This window comes from Meleagris gallopavo, chromosome 7 (assembly GCF_000146605.3).
Source record: "Meleagris gallopavo isolate NT-WF06-2002-E0010 breed Aviagen turkey brand Nicholas breeding stock chromosome 7, Turkey_5.1, whole genome shotgun sequence".
In the NCBI taxonomy this organism is placed as follows: Eukaryota; Metazoa; Chordata; class Aves; order Galliformes; family Phasianidae; genus Meleagris; species Meleagris gallopavo.
In genome coordinates this window covers 25814098-25835982 of record NC_015017.2, presented here as the reverse complement: position 1 = coordinate 25835982, position 21885 = coordinate 25814098, and the positions used below count along the sequence as shown (strand labels likewise).

At 43.4% G+C, this 21885-nt stretch overlaps 1 protein-coding gene across 2 annotated transcripts in view; it reads left to right on the top strand.

Moving 5' to 3' along the window:
* Positions 1-6436: 6436 nt before the first annotated feature.
* Positions 6437-21885, top strand: part of LOC104911805 (semaphorin-5B-like) — a 28722-nt gene continuing 13273 nt past the window's right edge. For both annotated transcript variants that reach the window (XM_019617235.2, XM_031554232.1), the window contains exons 1-2: positions 6437-6639; positions 20002-20101. In XM_019617235.2, coding sequence (XP_019472780.1) covers positions 6486-6639; positions 20002-20101 — 254 coding nt within the window. In that variant the 5' untranslated portion in view covers positions 6437-6485. The remainder of the gene's footprint in view (positions 6640-20001; positions 20102-21885) is intronic.

The following is a 21885-nucleotide window of genomic DNA, read 5'->3' as shown; positions in this document are numbered from 1 at the left end:
AATGTAAATCTGTGGGCAGTGAAAATAAGGGTTCCAGTTCATTAAAGGAAGACAGCCAGAAGTGCCACTGCCATGTTTCACATTCTCTTGCCTAAATATCATTCTGAGAAAAGCCCTAAAAGTATCTCGCCATGACTCCATGTAGTAATTCCTGTGCTAGAGAGCTCAGCTTAGCAGGTAACATAGTGCCACACTCTTGGTACCACAAAATTTGAACAGAGGTTTGGATTTGGGGTATATTGACCACTTGATTGCCTTCTGGCCAAAGGTTTCCATATGATAACCAGTGCTGTGCAGTGCCAAGAAGATGCTGCAGCATAATATATTGTTCTCTCCAAGCAGTCTGAAACTTGGACCCAGCAGTGTAGAATGCTATATGCTTCTCCTCCTGGATTTATAATTAAGCTGTATGTCTGTGTTATGTGGCAAGGTTTGGCCTTAGAGCCAGCACCGGGGTCTTGAAAGTGTAAAAACAAAGCTTTAGGGGAAATGTCTTGTGGCTGACTGTCAGGAAAGACATTGGTTTGTTGGTGTGATGATTATATGGCTTGCATTTTGTCTGCTGTAGACCCAAATCCTGAGATCACTTCAGATCAAAGGGGAAATCAGATTTTCTTTTTTAAATTTTATCTTCTTAGTGTTTTCCCAAAAAGATCAGCATCTCCAGACTGTGCAATATCAGAGTGCCAGCATTAGAGTGACACTGGCTGGTCATGGTGGTAGGAGCTGTGGCTCTACTACTTTGCAAATGTGCAAGAGGCAACTTGAAGAAAAGCTGCTGTGTTTCCACAGCTTAAGGCATAAGTCTGTGGTCTCAATTACCAAATCTCAAGACAGACAGAGGCCTTACAGCCAGTGGGCTATTTGCAGTAAGAGTGATGCTGGATGTACTGCACTTACATCACTGATCTGCATGTCAGCAGCATGTCTGGCATCTTGGATTTACAGCAGCCATGCAGAGGACTACATCACATGTTGAGCAACAACAGAAGTGCCAGAACCACCAAAATACCTCTGCTTGGGCAGTCCCACAGTGCCCAGTGCAGGGGCAGTCTTCCAGGACCACTGTTGGAGTCTTCTGGATAACGTGAAAGTGTACCACCAGGGAAATAAATGTGTGCAAGCATTTGTTGCCAAATCTGACCTTTGGATAAATAGAGGACTTCAGACTCCCAGGCACCTTTTCACAAGTGCTAAATTCATTTCCCAGACAAACCCTCACAAAACCCCTCATGTCTTTTTATTATGTGTAGCTAGTCAAAGAAAGATGTAGAGCCCTTTGAGGAGGGCATCTGGAAGCTGCTGGGGATAGACTCAATGTGTGGTCAGGTTCACACCACTCACAGGACCGAGTGTCAGCAGAACAGGTATTTATTAATGCCCACCAGTTTTGGCCACATCCCAGCAGCGCAGTGTATTTTGCTCTGTTACACAGGCTTTTATTGTTGATTCAGCTCTATCTAATGGGGGCTTTTTCTATGAGATTCCAGTTCTTAAGGGCCTCCTTCAAAGGTGAAGATTTGTTTGGGTTGCAGGAGCCTGCAGCTGGTGACCGTGCTGTAAACGTAGCAGCATATTGAGTTAAACTGATTTCTCCTCTGCAAAGAGTGAACTGGATAATTTAGATAGATCTGGGTAACAGAAATGTTACAACGAAGTGACCTGTGCTGTGAGATCTTGATTGTTTTGTTCCTGACATAAAACCCTCTGTGATGCTGGCGTGGATGTGGAAGGAGCTGGGGAGCACCCAGCAGTGAGCACAGAGCTTCAGCTTGTGCTTTGCCTCAGGAGAGCCTGCACGCCTTGCTCCTACCCTGCTGCTGGCCTCTGGGCTGGTGTAAAACCCTGGGGTTATGCAGGGAAGCGTGAGGTGATGATGGGCGGAGAGGGCATGGAGGGGCACAGGGATGAAGGACCAAGGCCTTGCTGCCCTGTGCCAGCCCATCACAGCCGCACTGCCAAGCTGTCGTGCTTTGTAATGTTTTTATTTATTTCCTTTATTCTCCCAGTGCTTTTTTGGAATACTTTAGCTTTCACTTCTTTTCACTGTTCTTCTCCTCTCTGGTCTCCATTCTAATAAAATCATAACAGCGCCAATGACAAAAGATCCTGAATGGAAGAATTAATGCTTTTTCAGGAGGTTCCTTTTTTAGCCTTTTTTAAAGGCATCTCTTTTCTTTAAAATGAAAGATGAAGCATTTTCTTTTATCCTTAAACTTTACTGTCACGTTTTATTAAGTCAAAATGATAGTTACAGTCAGAGGAAAGCAGGATATGGATTCCTGGTACAGCCATTTTTAAAGTGTGCTTTGTTTTAAAGCCTTGAAGATTGATTGAAGGTATTTTTCTTTTAGACGTGGAGCTTTAGTCAAAGGGGGCCTGATCTGAGTTACCCTCTGTAAATCAGGATTAGCTCCTATGAAATCAATGGAGTTGCAATGATACAGTGCAGGATGAGTTGGAATAGGCTCGTGCCCCAGGAGGGATGGCAGGGGATGCCCCAAATGCTGTGCTGGAGCAAGGGGTGAAGTCCCTACTAAGCTGCCACAAAAGGTACCAGGGGAGAAATGGGATATCTGTGCTCAAAGAGATGCTGGGGCTACCATTTCAGCCCAAGAAATGCCCCCAAGAGTAGCAGCTCTTGTCCCATCCAGTGCCACTGTGCCAGAGGCACGTGAGCCTAAGGAGCCTGATGGAGGAGATGAGAGGATGGTGGCAGGAGTCATGATCTATGAAATGCCTCTCTGTGGAGTCCAAATGTGCTGACCTTTGTGGCAAAGGGCCGAAAGGATTCTCTGTATGTGGTAGGAGAGGGCAGAGAAGGGCCCCAACATGGCTTGGGGCTGCCAGGCTCTCAGTGGGGAGATGGCAGAAAGGCTTGGGCACACAATTTATTGGACATTTTCATTAGTATTTTTTTTTGAATGTATCTGCATTTTGGAGGGAGGCAGTAGCTAAGGTAGTAAAGATAAATCAAAGATGAGCAAATAAAGAATTGAAGTGATGTGTCCTGCCTGGGATTTGAGTTTAACCAGGGATTTCAGCTCTTGTCTCTCATCTGTACTGAAACCTTGACAGCTGATTTCTCAGACCTTAAGCCATTTTGAGCAGAGAGACTTTAATAAGAGCAGCTCTTTTTATAATATTTAAACTGTATCTAAAGGGCTTAGGGCTAGGACAAGTTCCAGCAGGGAGGCTGGGATGTGGTTGGGATGTGGCTGTACAGGGCTGATCCTGAGCACCTCCCCCACCATCCCTCTCAGTGAACATCTGCAGCTGGGACAAAATGGAGGCTCGAGTCCGGCCATCCCCAGCAGAATTCAAGCATTTACACTTCTAGTCAGCTGCCAGACCCTCACAGTTAACTACCAGAGAGTTCTCTTGGCCTACAGCTGCTCTCCATGGGCACACAGCACTTGTTCGTCTGGGAGTATGGCGTTTTTTGGAAATAAAAGTGCAGCAGCTGGAAATAGCAACGACTTAGGTAGGGACTCTCTTAAAATATTGGAAAGAAAATGACCAAGGCAGGTTGGGAAGGGATGGATTGGAGGAGTAACTGCTTGTGATGCTATCCACTATCTGAGCTGGTGCTCTGAGCTCTGGTTTCTTTTGCCTTTGACCAAGCTGGTATTTACCTGCTGATTCGTTGATCACAGACACCAGTCCAGGACTGAACATAGCACAGATTTCATTTAATAGATTTGGTGGTTGCAATTGGATGAAAGAGATAGCTGACATAGGGTAGGATATGGGTTTTTTATATTGTTTCTTTCTTATCTTTCTTTGGTCGTATATTTCCACTTCATATCAACTTTTGATTTTCAAGCACACTTTGGATTTCCTTGTGACAACAAGGAAAAAGGAGATGGAACTTTACCCTAAATACTGGTTACAGCTTTCTAAGGAACGCTGAAGTCTCTTGGACTGTGGTAAAATCTCCCAGGGAAAGTGGCAGAAATCCAGCTACTTGGCACATTTTACGACTAGTCCAGACAAAACACTAGTAAATGTACTCTGCTTTGGCACAGAATAATCTGTGGGATGTTATGAAGCTCTCTTGTATGAAACTTATTGTTTCATGACTCTGTTGAGTGTGAACCTTGGATTTACTCATCTGCTGCTTCTGGACCACACGGGGCCTTAGAGGAGTATTGGAGGGCTGTGGAAGAGCTCTGCTTTGTGTCCTCAAGCACTCTTATCTAATTTGTAAGATTTTTTGTTCACCTGACTTGAGGTCATTTTTTTGGATGGTTAGCACATGAAAGCAGCCATATTGACTCAGATAAAGTCTGCCTAGCCTAGTACCTTATTTCTGGGCTTAGATAATCACAGCTGGACTGGGAGGAGTACAGCATGCATAAAGTGAGATTTCTGTGCCTGTCTCTTCCAGTTCCCAGCAAGGATCTCTGACATGAAATCCTTTTGCTTCTTTTGCATTTCTCACAACAGCCATCTCCTATCAAAGGGAAATTTGGCTTTGTCTCTGCTGGAACTTTCTGTGGATCTGAGAGCTATACAAATGCATCTCCCTGGGGTCCACAGCTGTGTGCTGTATTTAATTTCTGGATCTATACTGAAAAAAAATTGTCATTTAAACCAATGGCTGAAAATATAATCTGGTGCTCCATCATCAGTAACTTCCATTATAGTGTGACTTGAGTAACTTCTCCATCATCTGAGATGCCACAGTGCCCATTTATGTATGCCTTGCAGTATGCTTGTGCTTAATGACTGAACACTCTTCTGGCTTTGGCTTTGAATGATTTCAGGTCTCTGACTTCTGCCGGTCCTGTTTTTAATGTAACATCATATATGCTGTGTTAAAAAACAAACAAACAAAAAAAGATCTGGAGCTCTATAGTGAAACACTAGAAATTCCACTGGAGAAACGGAAGGGGATTTTATACAGCCCTACATAAAATCTGTACATAGGGTGAAAAAAAATGGTGTGAAATGCTGTAATCTCTCACTCTTGCCAGTAAGGAAAGTAAGGAAACCAAATCTCTGTAATGTCCCCAGCTTCTGAATGCCAACGTTATTTTCAGTCAGTGGTACATTGCGACTGCTGAGGACATGCATAATGGATGCACTTCTATATGCCTGTGTTTAAAATCACAGAGAATACACTTAAGAATAAAACAGGATCCATCTTTCAAACCTGCTGTCTCCCACTGCTGCTGTGCAGTCTGTTGTTGCTCCCATGATGCCCAAAGACTTTCAGGAACTTCTCCCAGCTCCTTGATGTCACAGCATGGTCCCATGTGTTGGAGTTTGGCCTTGCCATGAGCCTGCCATTGCTTATCAGTGTCTTATGTTATTGGACTCCAGTCTGAGTGCTTCAGCTCACTGGAGGGGGTGGGGGAATGCTAACAAAACCAGAGAGGCACTGGGCACTGCAGGAGCTGACTGTTGTGTTACCTTTAGGAATCACGGCACCCACTGGAATTGAAAATCTCATTATATGTGAATTAAATCAGAATCAGCTTTATCAGTAGATAAGATTCAATGATAGAAGGCTTCATTTGTTTGAAAACATGTGTTTGCATTAATTGAACAGAGTTACGTAGGAAGAAAACAATGTGCACAACGGGAAGATTAAATTTGGCAATGCAGATTTTCTTAAGCTGCTTCAGCATCTTGGGGAGTGGTGGCAGGAGCTAATTAATCCTCCATCCCCTGCCTCAGGCCTGGTAGCCCCAGGGAGCATAAAGAGCTGTACCTGTTGTGCTCCTGTTGTTACCAACTGCTCAGGTAGGAGAGGCAGGGCTTGCCCTTCTACCTGAGAGAAGAGCTCCTCCTCCTCAGCTGTGCCTTAGCTCATGTGGCTGTGGCATCCTGTGGTAACACAGGCAATTGACTCATTTCTCACCCTTCTCCCCATTAAGCTCTTTTAATTTTTATGTTACGCCTTAATTAGCACTTTCCTGGCAACACCTTTAAATTGGCTTTTCTTGTTTCAAGACATCTAAAACAGCAGTGGTAAAATGTGTAAACCTCCTGTTAGAACAGTATTAATTGCACATGTTGGCCTACCCAGAGCGATCTCTTGAGTGCAACACAATATTTAAATACTCCTCCTGTGAAGTGAAAGAGTGAGGAGTCCACGCTGGGGCACATTTACACCTGGAGCACTGGTGATGTCTTGTTGTCAGTGTTGCCCACTGCGCAGTGGGTACTGTATAAGGGCATGTGCCCCAAAGCTACACAGAGATATCTAGAAAGCTGTGCGCTACATCTCCCTTTGAAGCTAGAAGCTCAAATATAGTCGTAAATTGGGTCGTTTGTTTTTTAAATGCTGTTTTGTGGGTTATTTTCATGTGTACTTACCACAAGCGGGGTTGGGATGAAAGGGGAATTCCATCCTCCCCCTACTTGTGCTACAAACTTTGGATAAACATTAATCTTTCTGAAAGTGGAATTATTTGTATTTCAGGTATCCTCCCTGGGCCCACCTTGGAAGCTAGATCTGCAACTGCCCTTCAGTCATGGTTGTTTCAAGATTAAAGGCCATTTCCCTGTCATTGCCAAGCCTTTTTCTTCTTGCTTTTCATCTCTCAGCATCACAGAATGTACCTGAATACTCTGAAGCTGAACATCAGCAGTGTGTCAGGAAAGAACACCCCACAATTGCTTTTGAAGGTAAGAGCTTCTGTTTCTGTTTCAAGTTCCAGTAGGATGATTCATTTTGAAGTCCTTCCTGGTGTTGTTATGGAGAAGGGTTTAGTCTGTGTTGTTTTTCTTACACCTGCTATCCACAGGTCAGTGCAAGTGGCCCGGTGAATTGCATTCACTTTGAAGCTCTGCAGGGTTTTCCCTCTGAGGTTTCATAGCAGTCACTTTGGGCATTCTGGGACTACTGGTCTAAGAACCTCTCCTTCCAGTTCTGCTACAGTCTCCCTGAGATCTTGTGCTACATTGAAACTGTGTTTCATGTGTTTATATACCTCTTACAGCTGGCTGGAACTACAGAGGTAATAAGTGAAAAGCGATAGAGAGTTTGGACATAACTGAATGCAGGAGAAGTAAACTGCTTTAAAATTGCACCACATGGCTGCCATCTTGTTTGTTGACTTTTTGGGGAATGTATCTATTACCTCAGCCAGTAGTTTTTCTGTCTTTCACTTAGACACTTAGCTTGACAAGATGCAAGAAGAGGCATTTGTGGAAGGCCCGTCCTTGGACACTTGGAAGGCTGGGTTGAATGGGCTCTGAGCACCTGATCAAGCTGTAGATGTTTCTGTTTATTGCAGAGGAGTTGGACCAGATAGCCTTTAAGGGTCCACTGCAACTGAAAAGATTCTATGGTTCTACAGTACTGAGATTTATTACTTCAGCATCCTGCCATGCCACACAAAAATGTGGCCAATCTTTTTACTGTTCCTTTGAAAGACTGGGTTACCCTTGTTCTTATCCAGATGGATTTTCCATGAGTGCATATGTACCCCTGTGCTACTGTCTGTCTGCATACCTACATGGCACTTAGCCCACGATGCTGCTGTTGCTGCTGTTTCTGCATTCACCGCAGCCTTAAGCTCACCACCAGCTTCTGAATCTCCTTGCTAAAAGTGGTTTCTTCCTAAATGTTGAAGTATTGATCTGGGTTCCCATTTAAGGCCCTGCCATGCATCTCTTGTTACATTCTTGCTAAAGGCAATTAAGTACGTTGCAATGTGTCTCTGGTTAGGTTCTTTGCTAAAGGTAATTTAGCGGTGGTTTCGTGACCTTTGAGATAGGGTTTCCAGGAAGAAAGTAGTCAAAGGCTTCTTTGCTGACTTTTCTGGGTTCTTCTAGAGAGTCTTACCCTTCTTTAGAGAGGAGGAAATGACTGTCTCTTCATTTGGAAAGTGCGAGAGGTTTCTTGTCTGTTTCCCATTATCTGTGTTTTAAAAGTTTAAATGGATTAAAGTAAATTAGCAAAATCTTTAAGCCTACATGATATGGCACTGACTCTAACCTTGCTCAAGTAGAATGGGTAAATACACCTTTATTTTAATTGCCAAGTTAGTCTGGCTGTCAGTTTAACTGGGGACGGTAAAGGAGAAATCCTTGCAGCTAAAAACATGTTGGAACTCAGTTGGATATTTAAATAGATCATACAATAATGAAGATGTTTTAGATACAGAAAGAAGGAAAAGTGTTCTCTTCCTGTTAGCCAGGAGCACCAAACTTTGAGTCTACTGAGGGTATGTCTGTGGGATCCAGCACTCAGACAAACTATTCTGCAGGGAACATGGGAGCCCTGATTCTTGATTTTGAGGATAGGTGGGCATTTTTGGCAGTCAACATGAGTACTTCTCTGCAGGAATGATGGCTACACTTGAGATCTGCCAATTTGCTTTGTTTTAATCAGGCATGAATTTTGAAGTTTGCACTGCAAAGTGAGATGGGGACTGGGAAAAGGCTGTGAGCTGAATGATTTTTCCTAGCTGACCACATAGAGGCTGTGAGGGTAGGCCAGGCATTTGTGCTGCTGTGTTGTCCTGGGTGTTTGTGCAGCACCAAGCTACTGTAATGCTGCTCCGGTTTCCCTGGGGCTCAACATATGGTTTCACCAGCAGTAATAACATACCCAGTTTGGAATTTTCATAATTAGATTGTTCTACTCTGTGCTTATAGGAAATCCTGTTGAAGTTTGATTTCTCTTGTTAGATCAATAACGAAATGATCTTTTACTTCCCAGGAGTCTGTTGATGGTGTCTTATTATCTGTTTGTGAATCGGTAGCTACATGAAGGATCTTGCATGCTTGTTTGTTTTTCAGTGAGCTGAGAAATTAGTAAAACAAGTCATATATATTCTTAGTGTGTCCTTTTATATTTATTGGTGCATGCACACATGCATACAAGTCCTCCTTAACTAAGCAGTACATCATCACAGCTCAGCTCCACTATAGGCCACTCTGGGAAGTCTAAAACCAGAGAAAATGTTTCGTGTTTCTTTCAGTTATGATTTTTTTTTTTTTTCCTAGTCTTTGTGTGTATCTTTCAAGAAGAGATGCTGCATTTGCAACTGGGCTATGCCCTTGCCATACCAACAAGTTTCTCAACAGTATCATTATTATACAGCTGCCTCTTAGACAGAAAACTATGTTATTCATTAAATTGTTATTCATTAAAGACATTTGGAGCTCCTTTGTAACATGCCCCTTGGGAAAGCCAGGAACACTGTCTGCCATGGCAGTGCTGTATAAGATCTGTTATTTCAAGAGGCCAGAGCCATGACTGACGTGTGCTTATATGTCTGTAATGGATGGAGAGTTTGGTTTCAGCTTGTTTACCAAGGAAGTGCTCAAAAGTCTGCAAACTCATCTGTGTTATATGAATCACTTGGATGTTCACAGCTTAACTGGAAAGTTGCAGACAGGTTTTCACTTGCAGTTTCTCTCATTATTTCTTTCTCTTTAGTTTTATCCATTAGATCACTGTGCCCAGGAGAACTGTGGTAGACTTTCCATGTCCTTCTCTATTCTGTCTGGCAGCGCTTTCTGCCCTGGGTCATGGCAGTTTGTATAAGCTGAAACTACATCATTTGTGTTCCTCTGCTTTAATAACTGCAGCTTTTCTTTGTCCCCAGAAGATCTTATGCTGAAGCACAGGAGAGAGGTAGACCTGGTTGAGTAGCTTATATCCCAAATCTTCTCAGAACAGCAAATCTCAGCTTTGCAGACTGTATCATCATGGCTGGTGTGAGTTCTGGGCATACAGCATCCGACCGTTGTCTGGTCCTCAGTGTCTGCTAAATGCAGGCAAGTTACTCTGTCTGTGGCCCCAGATTTTTAAAGTGAATTAGTATGAGAGCGTTTAAATCTAGGATTTTACTTCAGACTAATTATTGCCTTTTATCAGATGAATGTGATTTGGGTTGCTTGAATGTAGCTTGCTATATATTTTCTCAATATTTTCTTTCTTTGAACAACATTTTATTGAAATGTGGCCAGTCTCAAATTCTGAGATCTGTGGGGAGCAGTTAAGTATTTGCTTGTTGCATTGAAAGCAAAAGCTGTTTAAAGCTTGTGGGCTGAAGGATAATAAGAAATGATTTATTTCTTTTGAAGGTTCCTGACATTTTACTGAACGCCCCCACCATTTTTCATTTGGCCACTAATACGTTGTTCCCTTTACCGTACACTGATGGGGAAAAAAAGCACATTAGCATCCGTCAGCTCCACAAGTCAGCTCGGAGAGCCCCCTAGGAAATTCTGATAAAGATTTACACTTTTCTTGAACAAGTGAGATTTTGAAAATCCAACCCAAATCTTTAGTTAACAATGGTTGGGATTGTGGGAAGTGTGAGAGGTATACCAGGCTAAACATTAAAGAGAAGGCAAAATACATTATGGGAGAACTGACTTCTAGCTCATAGCCCTGCCGCCCTTGAATCTCCACACGAGGAATCCAAATGTAACAGACGATGGAGTGTTAACTCGTGACTGGTAGCATCCTGTGCATAAAATTGAGATGCTGCGGAATATTTGACCTTCCGAGCAGTTTGGTTTAGATTTTGTTTCCATTAAGGAAGCCTTGTGGTGATTTCCTTTTTAATCTTGAAAAATGAAGCTATGGCAAATGAAGCTGATATTTTCTTTCTTAGGGTTGATATAGAATTTGTTTGAAAATTATGACTAATAAAGCCATAAATATACAGTGGTTAGGGAATTAATTTGCTCTCAGGCCGAACTTCCAAAAATTACACCTAACAGCTGTCAATATATTTTTCATTCTGTAAGAATAATTATAACAGTAATAATACTAGTTCTTTGACATTTCCCCATTAGTGATGTCCAGGTACCTCACAAACCAATGCAATGAGATTTGATTGAAGAAATGATTCATTGTGCTGTTCCTTGAGGCCTTAAGGAGGGGAGGGGTCTTGGAAGTGCCCTTCATTCACAAGATGCTTTAGACAGAGTGAATTGCTGGCAATCAGGAGAGAAAAGGAAGATGCTTCAGGAGGCAGGGTGTGCTCAGGTACACAGGTCACCAAAGGAGGATAACGTAGACCAAAGCCATGAAAATCCCTGCTCAGCAGCAGAGCAGCTTATTTATGTTTTCCAGAGGTAGCGCTGGTGCAATGGAGGCTGGCAGCAGCATGGGCTTGGTCCTTCCTCTGGCCCAGTGGCTGGCTCCTTTCAGATCCCAGATGGCAATACTTTGGTGAAAGGAAACAGTGTGAGAAGAGAAGCAAAGTGCTTTTATTCTTCAGTGCAAACAAAAACATTACAGAGACCTGATTCTCACTTTGAGTTTACTTTGCATGATTTCGTAACCGAGTAAATCTGAGCGTCAGTGGCATGGCAGTCCTCGTTTATTTAGCGTATCTGCTTCTGGTGAGTGCTAATATATCATGTTCTCCTAAAACCTTCCATTCAAGGATGTGATTATGTTTTAATAAAGTTCAGTTTAGTACTAGCACTCCCGTAGAAGTATTCTTGTTTAATCATGCAGGGCTTGCCCTGGAAAATCAAGAGTAGTCCCAGCTCGGTCAAGCACTTAATATGTGTTTACCTTGAAGTCAATGTGCTTGTGGAACTGGAACCAAGTGTGTGCTTATGTGCAGGGGAATGCTGCAGTCAAGGTGCACGAAACTGACATATCAAGGCTGTGAATATAAACCCTAGTATATAATTTTGTTTCCAGCAAGTTCTACTACCACAGGTCCAACTGATCAACTTGTTCTTCTAAGATGGCTGAATCAAGTGGTTCAGAAACCAGTGTGTTCCTCGGCTTAATATAGGAGCAACTGGATGAAAGTCTCTGTCTGTAATGCACAGCAGACTAAGCTAGAAGTTTTTCTGATCATTTCTGGCTTTGGGAGATGCAGATAAAATCCTGAAGAACTCCTGTGCTTTGGCTTAAAACTCCACTTTTTCATATATCACCCATCCTTTCATTTTACTAGCACTGGGCAATCCTGACAATGTTTTTAATGGAAGTGCTTGAGCTGCAAAATTCAGATTTGTATTTTATGTGAGGGGATTGTTCTGTTTTACAGCATATTAATAAAAGAGGTGGAGGTCACTGTCGATCTCTGGTCTTTGATAATCCTGTGCTATTATTAGCCAGCTTCCAACTTAAAAACATTGATGGTTATGAGAAGAGGTTCATTTTGAAACTCTTAAAGGATTTTGTAGCCTCAGCTCTGATTCATAGGTGTCATCAATTCATGATGGGGCCTTTATCCACAGGAAACTGTAGTCCTCATAGGTTCGACTAGCTAAACAGTACAAATTCCATGTTTGACGCAGATTTTGCTACTCAGCCTCTGGTGAGCTGGCAAAGAGGTCAGCTTCTACTTCAGGATGTTCATCAAAATCATACCCATCTTCTTCAGTGGCAGATCTGAGGACCTATGAATGAAACTCAAGGGGAGTTCAGTCATATTTTCCCTGCTTTCTTTCAGTATCCTGCGTTCTCACCATGAAAACAATTGCGTTGAATCTTGCACCATCTCTGTTGGCACAGGTGTCTGGTGCAGACATATAACTGTAAGGATAGTGGAAAAAAAAAAGTCTGCCGCCAGTTGTGGAATAGATGGTTTGAACAATGACAAAGGAGTGCTTTTTTTCCATCAGACCGTAATGGCTGTAGGAGCCAAGATGCAGCCCGCTCCTGTCTGAAAAGAGGGATTATACCGATCAGGATGTCATAGGAAGGTGCAAGTGATGCATGAGCGCTCACCTTATCGTTCTGAGCGAGGGAGATTGCGTGACAGCTGCAGGGCTTGTCTCAGTATACAATGGATCACGATACTTTAACACTCTGCGACATCCTAAGCAAACAAGAGAGCTCTGGGTGAGCTGGCAGTGGGGCTGCACATGGCCCTGATTAGTTTGATTTCACAAGGTGTGGTGGGACGCAGCACAGCGTTTGTCCTTGTCGACAGCCTGCTGAGGGAAGTTAGTTCCATCCCTTCCATGCAGTCCTGTGCTGTGCAGACTTTGGTCCTGATGACCTCAGACATGGCAACTCCCAACTCACAGCCACACATCCATATTCTCCATTCTTGCAGCACTGTGGCATCTCCTCTTTGTCTGTTGGCTTGCCATGTTTGCAGTGAGCAGCCATCCCTGGTGGGGGGGTCTCTGATACTGTACGGTAGCTGGGATTTGTGTTCTTGTGCAGCTCTGAGGAACAGGGATCATGTTGAAGGAGAAAGAGTCTCTTTCATGTTCCATGACTTCTTTCCCAATCCTCCAGCCTTGGAGTGGGGACTCACCAAGTGCTGTTTGGCTCTCCCCTGGGGTAGTTCTTGACTGAACTTCTGTCTGCCCTTCACTATGAGTGAATAGGTCAGAGGAACCCAAGTAAAAGAGAGAATGGTGCAAAACTGGCCTCTATGGAGCAGAAATGTGGAAGAACTGTAAAATGTGAAGAAGCAGGAATGTAATTCTCAGTTCTTTAAACTCCCTCCTTGGGAGACCAGCAGGGTAGCATAACAGCTCACCGTCCCTTACTGAGAGTGAGCATTAGTTCATGCTTATTATCTGTTGTTTTCTTTATTTGGGGTTGAATCCCTGCGTTCTTTTTGACAGACTGGTGTGTTTTGCCAGCTGCTCCACATTAATAATAAAAAAGTAAATAAACAAACAGTCATAATTGTATTTTTGCAAAAATCAGGTTTGGACTAAGTTCTTTTTCTCCATATTGAAACAATTAACTACACTTGTTTTGAAGAAATGATCAAAATTTAGGGAACAAACAAATGCTTGGTATGTATTAGCAACAGTGCATCCTGCACATTGTATGCCTTACAGATAATGAAGCATGGATGGACTGGTTTAACTATTTGAAGACCTGAGACACTAAATGGTTTCATGATTTGCCCAAGACAGAGAGGACTCCAAAGTTAGCATTGTTGGGCACTTGGAGCCTTGCCTGCATCTGTAGATGACATTTCTCTCTTAGGATGGAAGCTCAGCAAGGTCAGTTCATGGAGGAAATGTATGAGAAGCATAAAATCATCTATACTTGACATAATTTTAAATGGTAACAATTTGGTTGCTATGATTACTATGATTCTTGTGGCTATGTGGACATGTGACTTGGGTCTTCAGTTCATGTTTCCCTTCCGGATGGCAAGAGCAAAGCCTTTTTTCCAACTCCTTCCTTTTCTCAGAATTTGAGAGACAGAATTCTTTTTTCCCTCTTGATACCAAGAGAGAAAAAGCCTAACTCTTTTTTCTTCTAGTCATTTCCTATCCATGTGCTCTTGGACAGCTTGGAGAGGGCAACCCTTGTGTTTCTTCAGTCTCATTGAAAGGAAAAGGTTATCTGTAGCCATCTATTATGGTGACACTCATACGGCTGGTGGGTTAGCTGATCCTTATTTCTCTCATCTTGGAAAGAATTCTGTAGGTGGCCAACACTAAAGTAATTGAGTGAGTGGGCAAGAAATGAGATAGAAATATGACTGGAAGGTGAAGGCTGGTAAAAAAGAAAGCAGGAGTAGGAGGGGTAGTTAGCTTGGGTAAGATGGCAAACTGGGTAAAACAATTGGATTTAGATACTGAGGGAAGAGAGGGGGAAACTGCTGAGTTGGGCATGGTGTAGGGTTGGCCTACTTTGTAGAATGGATATACTATGCCAGCAGCTTTCTAAGTCCTCATAACTGTGAACAGAGATCAGAGATTCAGGAAGGCAATGAAGCTAGATATTGCAGCGGTTGGGATTAGGGCATATTTAGCGTACAATTAAAGGTTTCAACAGCTCAGGTTAACAAATGAGAGAATACCAGTAATGAGGTGGAGGTGGTGATGGGAAGACAAGACAGCAGGGTGATATGCATGTATAGGAGGATTTTTGGGGTAAAGCCAGCTAGAGTTTTCTGGCCTCCTGAGTAAAGTTGAGCTCTGAGTGCTGACACATTTGTTTGCTTAGCTCTGCCTGCAGATCAAAAGATTTCTCTTTCCCCTGACAATTTTGCTGAATTGTGGGGTGTTTTTGTGTTGTGGAGGCTTTTTTTTAACATCTCAGCAGGGAATAGGAGTGAAACATTTTCAAAGACTATTGCACTAACCTGTGGTGTGACCTACAACAGAGAGCTAAAATTTAAAATGAGGTTGATGTTAAAATATGATTCATTGTTGGTCTAATGAAGATAACACTGTAAGTTGACAGTTACTTTTATGGATCCTTGGAAGCATCCACACTTGCTGTGTTTCAGAAACCACGTGGTAGCATGCGCAGTCATTAGCCATCTGATCTTTGGTTGCAGCCTTGCTTGCTTTGTTCCTTGTGGATTCTGATCAGTAACCCTTATGGAAAGGGTACTCTGATATCACTCTTAGCAGGCAACCGTCTGCATCAAATGCTCTGAATACTGAGGATAAATGATGCAGAGGATGGTCTAACATTGCAGGCCTTGGTAGGTGAACGGATTTAAAATGATAGGTTAAATTCTGACAAGAGGTCATTTCATCAGTGTATACCAAAAGGACAGCCTGTGACTTTATGTCACAAAGTGATTTACATCTGTTGGTCATTTGTTGGGATTCAGTGCTGAGAGTCCTGAGAGTCCTCCAGGCTAGTGGATGGATTGGACAAGATTTCAGTGATTGAGCACTTGCAAACTGGAGGATCTGCCAGTTGGTGAATGTTTGCCCTGTGCCAAAACCAAGCAAGCTAAAAGGAGAGATGATTGTACAGTTAGAGAATTCATCACTGTCATTTGGGCCTCTCCGTGAATACTGGCACGCACAGGAGTTAAACAAGCCATGAAGTAGTAAGCTGGATTAAGAGAACTTTTAAGAGACCATCTTGAGGCAATAAGGGAAGCACTCAATGTGTGATCGAGTTAATGCTGCACAGAAATAAGTCCATATAGCTGCAGAACAGGTATTTACTTATGCCCATTGAGTTTGGCAGGCCCTCAGTGCTCTGTGAGTGCTCCACCCCATTATATGAACCTGTACCTGCTGAATCAGCTTATTTTTCAGGGGCATTACTCAAAGCCCCCGAAAAATAAGCTGATTCAGCAAGTTGTATTTTCTGGAATGTAGTCTCTGGGTCTTCCTTTTTGTTTAAATTCCTTATCTTCCTCCCTTAAGGTCTCTTTATGATCCTTGAAGCTTTTCTGTGCGATCCTCCCCTTTTGGCAGGAGATTGGTGTTATTACATTGTAGCATAACCAGTGACTATAGCCAGCACTGATCAGAAGGAGCTATTGCAGAATAACTCCAGGTGTGGACCTTCTTAATACGTGACAACACTGTTGCTCTAAAAACAAAAAGGACTCATGCAGACATGCCTGAATTTGCTTGCAACTCTCCAGCTTTGGTGTAGATTAATGACTTCGCAGCTGGTGGTGTGGATTCACATTGGGCTGCAAGCTCTGCCCAAAACATAGGAGAAAGATATGGATGAGTAATTTAAGTTGAGCTTTTTGCTCTTGCAGCCTCACTGGTAATCAAAGATAGCACAATTAGGAACGTGGGTAGTTTGTTTATGTGGATATATCCTTATTTTGCAGGAAGAATCCTTGATCTTCTAGGCAATCATGCAGAGAATTATTCCAGAAGAGAAGTTCTTGAGTAGTAATGTGGTTAGCTGTGCTCCATGCACCTAGCAATAACTTTGCAATTCAAGGCACAAACATTTCACCTCTCTGCTCACATGGTGTGTGTTGGATGCATACAGCCTGCTGAAGAAGGGAACTGTGAGCAGCCTCCAGTGGGATGAAGAAACGACTCCAGTCCTTCAGATAAGGAAATGTCAGCTCAGTGTTTACATACTTCTTCCCAGCAAAACACACAGGATGAGGGTGAGGTGGGGAGCAGCTGGTTTTGAGGAGATGAAGACTCAAGTATTACCAGGTTTACCACGTCTTCAGAAGCTGATCCAAAACTCATCAAGCTCAGTGGAAGACTGCCAATGACTAGAAGAGCCTTTGCATCAGACCCTTAGAGCTAGCTCTCGCAATTTGGCACGCTGGCATTTGTGCAGCTGGCTAATCCCTGTTGTGCTCCTGTACTCTCAGGAACCTGTTGCACAGCAGCATGTCAGCTGGACACAGGGACCACTACCCCAAATGGCACAGGGCCTATTTTCTCTTTGTCTTAGGCATGCCTGAAAGCCTGAACACAGCTGTGTACGCCAGTGAACGTTTCCTGTGAAGCTCTGTGCTCTCTGCAGCTGGACACCTGAACCACCTTGAGCTGCTCTGGGTGGTGGTGGAGGCTATTAAACTGCTGTTTGTTGTCCTAATGTGGAGGAAGTGAGATCACGGATCTTTAACCCCTTGGAAATGATCAGAGATGAGGAGCACAAAGGAGGCCTTGATGAACACTTTGCCCCAAAGCTATGTGGTTCCTCACTTTCCGGCTCCTGCTGCCGACATGCAAAGCCAGGGCCTTGGGTTTTAATTTTTCATACTGCTTTTAAACAGATACTTTTGCAAATGTAAACATGCCCCAGCACTGAAGGTTTCTAGCCAAATTAAAGAGTCAGCACTGGAAAAATCAGCCGTCTGAAAAAGGTCAAGTACAACAAACTCTGGAGTTCATTGGGTCCATATGTGTAAACTTCAGCTAATATGGAATAGGCCCAGGGCAGCACTTACCTTGCATAACAGAGCTTGTTTCACAATGAAAGGCTACAACTGTCCCTAGGGATGCCTGTGGTCTGAGCAGTAGATTTGAATGTGCCAAATAAAAAAAGACCCGTGTCCTGGCTACATTTCCATTTCACTTTATCCCTTCCCTCTAACAGGAAGAAAGAAGGTTGGGAAGGAAAAAGTGCCATTTGGCATTAATTTTGACAACTCGCATTTAGACATTCTTAGCTGGGACCATGCTGGGTTTAATCATCTCCAACTATACGCCTATAAAAGCTTAATTTTGCTATGAGGATGCATGCCTTGAAGCCTTTAATTTAATAACCAGGAAGGGTTTCTTTATAAGTTGTACCACCTGCAGTAGTAATAGAAATCAAGACACTGCCTGTTATTTCTTGGTCTTGACTGACATTTCAGCCAACATGGAAAGATTCAAGCCACCTACTGCTTTAATTTTTTTTTTAATTATTTTTACCTGTAATTTGTCAGAGCTTGCCATTAAATAGAAGATCTGATGGGTTTGCCTCTGTGAAGTGAGGAGCTTTTGCTTAGAGCAGCAGATGAAGAAATATTCTTCCTACCGCTGCACTGTGTGTTAGCTAGTAGGAGAAAGTTGGTAGGAGAGAAGGTAAAATGACAAGAGAAATTACGACCTAAAAGCAGGATTCTTAAAAAGTATCACTGTTATACAGTAATCCTGCAGTCCCACCCCCATCAGCCAAGAAAAATGCCAGGAGATCCACATCACGTCAGCCAGCTAACCTGCCTGAAAGGTGTTATTACTGCTGGTTCTGCTGCTTGGCTCAGAAGTGTCTCAACAGCTAAAGGGCTACAAGAAAAGAAGACAGAGCCCCATTAGTTAGGAGAATGCAAGAGGTGAAACTGCAGAGCCTCCTCAGTGCCAGTACGTCACTGTGGGTCCCAGAGGAGTGTGGGAGGTGGGGATGCTTGAAGGTTAGGTAGGCTGAGTTATTCTTTAACTCATGCCTTTTCAACAAAGAGCAGATGAGGTACACGTCTTCCATGTGGCTATATGGTGGGACAGGAATGCTGGGAAGGGCTGGAAACTTCCAGCTCCTGGTGATGGGGTTTTCAGATTGTATGGGTGAAAGTCCCAGCAGGGCTCTCTCAGGTGGAGCATAGAGACAAGCCTGGTGCTCAACCCCATTTCACTAGGACTCAGGAAGGGTGAGGAAATGTGATGTTCAGGATAGAACCAGAAGTTCCATGGCAAGGTTCTGACCTGGAAAGCAATGCAGGACAAGTAGAGCAAAGAGAAGGGACTTTTACATGTGTTTTGTTAAGGTTTTGGTAACTGAAAGACTTGATTAGCTGTCATCCATCCCTAGAAAGAGAAGGGATTTAAGATTGCTCAACAAATATTCCTATGTCAGAAGTTTCAAACTGTTAGATGTCTGTAATGCTACAGAGCATGCCAAGGCACCAAAAGCTTTACAAACACCATGGTTCCTTGTCAGTATCATCATTTCAGTCCGGGGAGAGGAGAACTAACTCTTACATCAACATGTTCAAACCTGCCTGCCTTCAATGAGCCTTCTTATTTCCGGGGATATAAATTGACAAGGTGGCATGTTTGTTCAGAAATCTTTCGACCTGCTCTGGACATCACTGCTGTTGTTTGTCCTGGTTACTGGCCTGTCTCTTGATGTCCTATTGGCATGAGACCAGAAGATTTTGCCTTTCGTGTTCAAAGCTTTGAGTCTTATGGATCTTCAGCATCCAGCCCTTGAATGAGGCAGGGTTAATTGTCAGCAGGTCACAGAGGGATTCTGATATGATTTGGTCTCTTTTGTGCCCTGCTCCCTCAGATATTTGGTATTCTCCCTGTATTTAACAGCCAGAGTATAACAGTTAGGACTAAGAGAAGCCCTCAGAGTATATCTAGGTGGCTTTCAGGAGAGAGGGATAAAGTGATAGGGATCCCAGGTGTTAGCTAAAGTGAAACCTGGCACAGAACCTAAAGCCTTTCATTGGAGCAGCCAGGTCTCAAATCACTCACACTCTATCCTGGTGTTCAGTCAGGTGAGCCTACCTTCTCTTTTTGGAGAGGAGCTGCTTTCCTTTGCCTGGCAGAGAAGGCAGGGCAGTAGATGTGTCACAGCAGGCAGCCTGGTCCCTGTACACCACTTAGCCTCATCAGTGGCCGTGACTTGCCAGGTTCAGCAGAAGTAGAACAACCTGCCATTGTCTCCAGAGCCACTGCTCGTGCTCCGTCTTGGATGTGAAAATAAGTGCTGAGACAGCCCTGTGTTTATGTACATGTATTGCACATTCTTTCGAGAATGAGAATAAATAGCAACCCTTTAAATAGATTATTAATTAGCCTTCCCCTGAGAGATAACTCGGTAGGAAATCCATTAGCAGATGTCTGGGTGAACTCGCTGCTTCTAGAGCAGTCTTATTGTGTTCTGCTTTCTCCTTTTCCTTGCAGATCTGAAGCCCTGGGTGTCCAATTTCACCTATCCAGGTGTGCATGATTTTTCTCAGCTCGCCCTGGATGCCAACAGGAACCAGCTCATTGTGGGAGCAAGGTAAAGAAAATCTTTTAATTAGACCAGGGTTGATGCCCAAGCTCTTTCCTTTTGGGTTCTGACTTTGGAGGTGAGTGTGTTTCCAGCTTATGTGGCCAGTCTCCCCCTTCAAAGAGAAAGCTGTAATTTATGTAGAGGGATTTAGTCTCCTAATATAATTGCAAAGAAGAGAAAATTACTAGAATTAAAAAAGAAAAAGATGCAATCAAAATGACTGGTTAATGAAGCAGAATGCTGGCTTCTCCCTCAGTATCATTAACGTTAGGAGAGTTGTAGTGAATTATTCTGCACTATCACTCTGCCAGCAGGGAATTTGGCTTTTTTTGGTGTGTTTGCTGTAGGCAAACTCTCTATCTGTACTAGGTTCATCTACACACCTTTGCATAAACTGTAGTGAGACTTTGGCAGCATATACGATTGCTTTCTTGTCTTTTAGAATTCACTCCACAACCTGTTTGCTTCGTCTTGCTGACGTAGCCAAATCCCCACCTAATGCATTTTGGTGCAGCGTTGTTGTTCTGGCCCATTGTATATAATTAGCATATATATCCTTTTATTTTTAAACATTATCTTTATTTAGGATGCTATAAGAGAGGCGTAGAAACACAAACACGGTGCGAGCACAGGCAAGCTCTAACAAATTTAGAGCTGCATTTGTACCGGGGAAAAAGAACTATGGTTCAGTGAAATAATATACGTCAGGAGTGGCTGAATCATGAGCCCCCACAGCAACTATTCTTTATTGCATAATAAACAGATAAGACAGCCTCGAAAGAAAGGACTAAGCATGATCTAACAACAAATCAGCCCCCACCAGCAGTATAATGCTTAGAAGCAGATAGCATTATGGTGGCAGGCTGTGCTATGGGAGAAATGGAGGCAAAGACTGCTGTCAGCCCAGGCTGTTCAGCACCAGTGAGCAGGGAGGGGGAAGGGGCTGGGACAAGACAAAGGTGTGTTAGTGGAATGGCATTGCATTGGGGACAGTCATGGCCAGTGCCTTCTGCCAGGCGTTGTACAAACAGAGGCTCCTCTCTGAGGGATGCATGGTTTACATCATTCAGCAGGACAGCAGGTGTCCCATTGCTGTTGCTGACATGCCTCGCCCCTGCTAAATCCTTGGCACATAGCCTGGAGGGAGGCTCTGTCTCCACAAGGGTTTGTATGAGAGTGGCTAGACGTGAGGCTACAGCATCATTATAAGCAGGAGAATGACAGTAAATTTGGTTTCCTGCTGGAAGTACTATATAGTGCAATATATTACTTCAGGCAGAAGCGGTGACAAGTATTTATAGAATTTGCTTGGAGAAGTCAGTTTTCACTCGGTGCGACCAAGCCTGACTAGGAGACTGAAAGTTTTGATGGAGCCACATGGTTCTGTTGAACAATTATTGATAGAATTAATCATAGAATCATTTGAATTGGAAGGCCATCTGATCCAAGTCCTGTGCAATGAGCAGAGACCCCTATAGCTCCATCAGGTGCTCAGAGCCCCATCCAGCCTGCCCTTGGATGTCCCCAAGAACAGGGCATCTACCACCTCTCTAGGCAACCTGTGCCAGTGCCTCACCACCCTCATTGTAAAAATCTTCTTCCTTATATCTAGTCTAAACCTCCCCTCTTTTAGTTTGAAACCATTTCTCATTGTCATATCACAACAAACCCTGATAAAGAGCCTGTCTCCTTTCATATAGCCCCCCTTCCACATGCAGTTTCCCAGGGTGTGTTTTTGGGCTGGATACAGACATGGTGTGAGGAAGGTGGAAAGCCCTGATTCCTTTCCC